Source organism: Bolinopsis microptera, chromosome 13 (genome assembly GCF_026151205.1).
Source record: "Bolinopsis microptera isolate Bmic1 chromosome 13, MBARI_Bmic_1.0, whole genome shotgun sequence".
Lineage (NCBI taxonomy): Eukaryota > Metazoa > Ctenophora > Tentaculata > Lobata > Bolinopsidae > Bolinopsis > Bolinopsis microptera.
The window spans coordinates 3,206,938-3,212,937 of record NC_087084.1 but is presented as its reverse complement, the minus strand read 5'-3'; the positions used below and the strand labels follow the sequence as shown (position 1 = coordinate 3,212,937).

Sequence of the window (6,000 nt, the reverse complement as noted above, 5' to 3'; positions counted from 1 at the left end):
GAACCCGTTCAACTGTGCACCGAAACCCAGCCTACCCGTAAACAACTGATCCAGCACTGGGTTGTAGATTACACCGAACTGGACGGTTTTGAGAACGGTGAAACCGATAACGATGCAGGTGTGGGGGTAACAGTGCACAAAGTTCATTGTACCGTCTATTGGGTCAACAATCCAGGTGGGTCTGTCATCAAATACTATCTTACCTGAGAGTGCAAACTAGTTCAATTTAATAACTTAATAACAACTTTAAAATAACTCAATTTAATAACTTGGACAACCAGTACTAAAGCTTTAAGGGGGCCGGGGGGGGTCTTCATCAAAATTCTCTCGAAATCGACTTTATAGTTGTTTCTGATAGAGGGGAGTGATATCTATCATATGCTTTTGGTCCCATGGAAAAATATTGTTCCTAGCCGAAATTATCGCCTGTCTAAGGTCAGCGCTTATGTGTAATTGTATTGCGCGAGCGATTTCCAATCGCAAATTCTGAAAATCGAGTCTAAAAATCTATCTTCTCTCACATTTTTTGAGCAATCACCCTGAAACTTTCAGGATATGTTCTAGGGACCATTTAGAAGAGAATGATCATACAAAATTTTGAGATAGGCCTTTAAAAATTTTTTATTCAATTTTGAAAATCTTGGACCTCAAAAAATCGTAAAAAAACAAGGTCCAAGATTTTCAAAATTGAATAAAAAATTTTTAAAGGCCTATCTCAAAATTTTGTATGACCATTCTCTTCTAAATGGTCCCTAGAACATATCCTGAAAGTTTTGGGGTGATTGCTCAAAAAATGTGGGAGAAGATAGATTTTTAGACTCGATTTTCAGAATTTGCGATTGAAAATCGCTCGCGCAATACAATTACACATAAGCGCTGACCTTAGACCGGCGATAATTTCGGCTAGGAACAATATTTTTCCATGGGACCAAAAGCATCTGATAGATATCACTCCTCTCTATCAGAAACAACTATAAAGTCGATTTCGAGATAATTTTGATGAAGACCCCCCCGGCCCCCTTAACATAATTCCAGAGTTCCAGTAATAAGGAATTTAAAATACTAAGAGGTATTTATTTACCGTCAGCAGAGACTGTTTCCTCTCCGATAAAGCCATGTTCAGGATATTTCTCTTTAACCTTGCTACTTATTAGATCTTCTATAGCTTTGTCGGTTTCTGCGGGAGAGGTAATAATATAATTGTGTAATTAATTACACAATATAATTACACAAATAATTTACATAATTTCAACTTAAGTTTTAAATGGAAAGCGATTGTATGCTTGAATGACTTAAACCCACATCTTCTCTGGATATATTTTGAATGTCAAAACGTGTAATAAACTTTAGAATTCGTTTATAATTTTTTTTATAGATTAAAATAACACGATCATCTAACCTGTGACCAAATCAGAGGACGATTCCTTCGTTTCTATGTTTTTGTGAGAATTGTAAGCAGGTGTAAACAAACAAGATGCTTCTTTAACTAGTGACAGTGCAAAGTTGTACTCATCTTCGTACGCAAACATAGCTACACTGAGTTTAGAGTTGTTATTGTCAGTTTGTTGTTTTGTAACAATGTTACAAAACAACAAAATGTAATGTAATACAATCTCCATTTTTGGATCTTTTCATTTTTTATAACAGGCAAAAATCCAATTTTCGTGGACGGATTGGTTTCAGTATGACGGAGATAATGGAGATAATGATAATAGATTTGATGGATGAAGACAACTTTTTGTAGTAAAATTAGTAACCGATTAGTAACCGATTAGTAACCGATTTAATCACATTTGAATAACATAATCAGCTGTAAACAACACTCCGAGTGTTAGTTCTAAAGATAGGTAGTTGCACAGTGTTAAATGTACATCAGTTAACATCAATTAATTCTGTACATTCACTGGGTGTAGTGAGCAGGAAAGTGTGAGGTGAGCTTATTAACTATTTGAGGAGTTGAGATAAATGGGTAAATGGTAAATTGTGGCGGATTAAGATTAAAGAGATTTACCGTTAATAAAGATTAAAGATGCGTATTTTTTTGGGTTTTTTCAACTTTTGGTAAACGAGCAATTACCATAATATGTGATATAGCTGAGTCATTTTCTTTGCTTCAATTACACCTTCTCTTGCGTCATTTCCGATAATAGTTGTTCTACACGATTTCTATTGCAAAATGCAAATCGAGAAAATGACGCATCATTATGAACAGATATTGTACACTTTAGTAAAGATGTACTTACTGTACACTCTGGTGGTTTTTTGCAGGTGTTGTAATTGTGTGAAAACCCTAACCAATTATCCGTGAATCTTTCACCCAATTAATATCCAAAATCAACTCCTGAACACTATTCAGGGTATTTCATTACAATTCATGGGGAAGAAACAACAAAGTTATTAGAGAAAGTTATATAAGTAAGTCATATAAGTAAGTTATATAAGTAAATTATTAGAGTAAGTTATATAAGTAAGTTATTAGAGTAAGTTATATATAAGTAAGTTATATAAGTAAGTTTACACGCGTTTCACAAGGAAAAAGAGAAACTGTACCTCAATCAGATACTGGGAGGGCGGGACGTAAGTGGAACTGTGCGCTTTCTCTTGTAGGATCTTCCTCTGCTTCACTGCCTGAAAGAAAGAGTGTTAATTATTGAGTTAAATGTTTAAAGACCATGTAAATAAATACCATGTAACTAACTAATTAAATAGTAATTGATTAATAATGTAGCGTTTCGCTAAGAAGTACTGATTGAGACACGGAAAATTGGGTTGTACTTTAGACGTGTATTTTTACAACACTTATAATTTCTTCGGAAGTATGATTTGCAGTGTTGTAATTGAGTTTTAAACTAATTACAACACTACAAATCTATTAAACTTGGACTCTGTAAAAAGTCGTATGGCCGTAAAAAGCAGAAACATGTAGAGTCACAAGTCTCCAACGATATTATTTGGGTTAAATCTTGATATACCATTATTATAGTCTAAAGTTTAATCTGTATTTAATTTATTCATTGGGAAGCTTAGAAATAAATACTAGTATCATGTTAATTACCATGTACAATATACAATGTATTATACATTGATGTACGTCACGTATTATGGTGTTAATATTTGACAAAATTTAAGGCTTCTGCTGTCTTTCAAAATTAAAATAACTATACCATGCATTGTAACAGCTTTACTGTTAGCATGTTAGTATTTTAAATAACTCATGACTAGACAGTACACTACGCGACGTTCCATAGAAAATAATATTTCTATATTTTATTGAAGTAATAAGATCATAATATTATGATCTTAATACTTCAATATGGCAACTTAGTCGTTTGGATAACATCAACATGGGTACTTATAATAAGCAGCACTGTCAATAACCAATGGTGTAAAAGTAATCCCACGAAGAAGTTCAAGTCGATTATTTAAGAAGTTGCCAATAACTCAATATTAGTTGATGTGTCTACGGCTATCATAACGCATCATGTGAAAGTTTATGTCCCGAACAGCTACTCAAATTTCACACCGCTAAAGAATTGTGGTTTTAGTCCGGTATTTCTGTGTAAATTACAAGTTCTGAAATCTTTCCATCACACTGTAATACAATACACTGTATTATATAATGTATACTAAATAATTTATTATATATTATGTACATAATATACTAATAATTATATACTGTAATATACTAATTTAGGTAGTTATCCAGCACAACACAGTCTCTAATATTCTCTAATATTCTAATATTCAGTCTCTAATATTCAGGTACTACTAATGTATTACTAATGTACTACTAATGTACTACTAATGTACTACTAATGTACTACTAATGTACTACTAATGTACTACTAATGTACTACTAATGTACTACTAATGTACTACTAATGTACTACTAATGTACTACTAATGTACTACTAATGTACTACTAATGTACTACTAATGTACCACTAATGTACCACTAATGTACCACTAATGTACCACTAATGTACCACTAATGTACCACTAATGTACCACTAATGTACCACTAATGTACTACTAATGTACTACTAATGTACCACTAATGTACCACTAATGTACCACTAATGTACTACTAATGTACTACTAATGTACTACTAATGTACTACTAATGTACTACTAATGTACTACTAATGTACTACTAATGTACTACTAATGTACTACTAATGTACTACTAATGTACTACTAATGTACTACTAATGTACTACTAATGTACTACTAATGTACTACTAATGTACCACTAATGTACCACTAATGTACCACTAATGTACCACTAATGTACTACTAATGTACTACTAATGTACTACTAATGTACTACTAATGTACCACTAATGTACCACTAATGTACTACTAATGTACTACTAATGTACTACTAATGTACTACTAATGTACTACTAATGTACTACTAATGTACTACTAATGTACTACTAATGTACCACTAATGTACCACTAATGTACCACTAATGTACTACTAATGTACTACTAATGTACTACTAATGTACTACTAATGTACTACTAATGTACTACTAATGTACCACTAATGTACCACTAATGTACCACTAATGTACTACTAATGTACTACTAATGTACCACTAATGTACCACTAATGTACCACTAATGTACTACTAATGTACTACTAATGTACTACTAATGTACTACTAATGTACTACTAATGTACTACTAATGTACTACTAATGTACTACTAATGTACTACTAATGTACTACTAATGTACTATTAATGTACTACTAATGTACTACTAATGTACTACTAATGTACTACTAATGTACTACTAATGTACTACTAATGTACTACTAATGTACTACTAATGTACTACTAATGTACCACTAATGTACTACTAATGTACTACTAATGTACCACTAATGTACCACTAATGTACCACTAATGTACTACTAATGTACCACTAATGTACTACTAATGTACTACTAATAAACTACTAATGTACTACTAATGTACTACTAATGTACTACTAATGTACTACTAATGTACTACTAATGTACTACTAATGTACTACTAATGTACTACTAATGTACTACTAATGTACTACTAATGTACTACTAATGTACTACTAATGTACTACTAATGTACTACTAATGTACTACTAATGTACTACTAATGTACTACTAATGTACTACTAATGTACTACTAATGTACTACTAATGTACTACTAATGTACTACTAATGTACTACTAATGTACTACTAATGTACTACTAATGTACTACTAATGTACTACTAATGTACTACTAATGTACTACTAATGTACTACTAATGTACTACTAATGTACTACTAATGTACTACTAATGTACTACTAATGTACTACTAATGTACTACTAATGTACTACTAATGTACTACTAATGTACTACTAATGTACTACTAATGTACTACTAATGTACTACTAATGTACTACTAATGTACTACTAATGTACTACTAATGTACTACTAATGTACTACTAATGTACTACTAATGTACTACTAATGTACTACTAATATACTACTAATGTACTACTAATGTACTACTAATATACTACTAATGTACTACTAATGTACTACTAATATACTATACTACTAATGTACTACTAATGTACTACTAATGTACTACTAATGTACTACTAATGTACTACTAATGTTAACACGTGACTTACTGCCAGCGCTTGAGCATGATCTTCACCAGACACAGGATTTGGTAGTGAGCCAGGATGCAGGAACTGGGCTGTTTTGGTGATGTGGTTTACGAAATATTCGCCGTACTCATTATTATACACTCGCTCCCATCCTGAAATGTTATTAGGGTCAATTTTATCTGTGTGGTGTTTTTATTGGTGTAAATGTACAGGGTGGGCCAAAAGTCAGTACCCATACGTTGGCCTTAATAGCTCCGCCGTGTTTTATATTTGAGAGCTGTTGCTTTGCAGATGGCATACTGTACTTACTGGTTCGAGGATTCCGTCGTCAAAATTTGAAAATTC

At 32.1% G+C, this 6,000-nt stretch overlaps 3 protein-coding genes across 4 annotated transcripts in view; all 3 read right to left on the bottom strand.

Annotated features, from left to right (window-relative positions):
- LOC134825363 (inositol monophosphatase 1-like) overlaps positions 1–1,539 on the bottom strand; it is an 8,641-nt gene extending 7,102 nt beyond the window's left edge. The window contains exons 1-3 of the mRNA XM_063837541.1: positions 1,400–1,539; positions 1,082–1,177; positions 5–203 (exon numbers count right to left, since the gene is read on the bottom strand). Of these exons, the coding sequence (XP_063693611.1) occupies positions 5–203; positions 1,082–1,177; positions 1,400–1,529 (425 nt within the window). The 5' untranslated portion in view covers positions 1,530–1,539. The remainder of the gene's footprint in view (positions 1–4; positions 204–1,081; positions 1,178–1,399) is intronic.
- Positions 1–6,000, bottom strand: part of LOC134824666 (uncharacterized) — a 99,851-nt gene that overhangs the window by 69,036 nt on the left and 24,815 nt on the right. The gene's annotated exons all lie outside the window — the stretch shown is intronic.
- Positions 1–6,000, bottom strand: part of LOC134824671 (protein salvador homolog 1-like) — a 201,861-nt gene that overhangs the window by 171,052 nt on the left and 24,809 nt on the right. For both annotated transcript variants that reach the window (XM_063836637.1, XM_063836635.1), the window contains 2 exons: positions 5,677–5,807; positions 2,551–2,628 (listed from right to left, as the gene is read on the bottom strand). In XM_063836637.1, the coding sequence (XP_063692707.1) occupies positions 2,551–2,628; positions 5,677–5,807 (209 nt within the window). The remainder of the gene's footprint in view (positions 1–2,550; positions 2,629–5,676; positions 5,808–6,000) is intronic.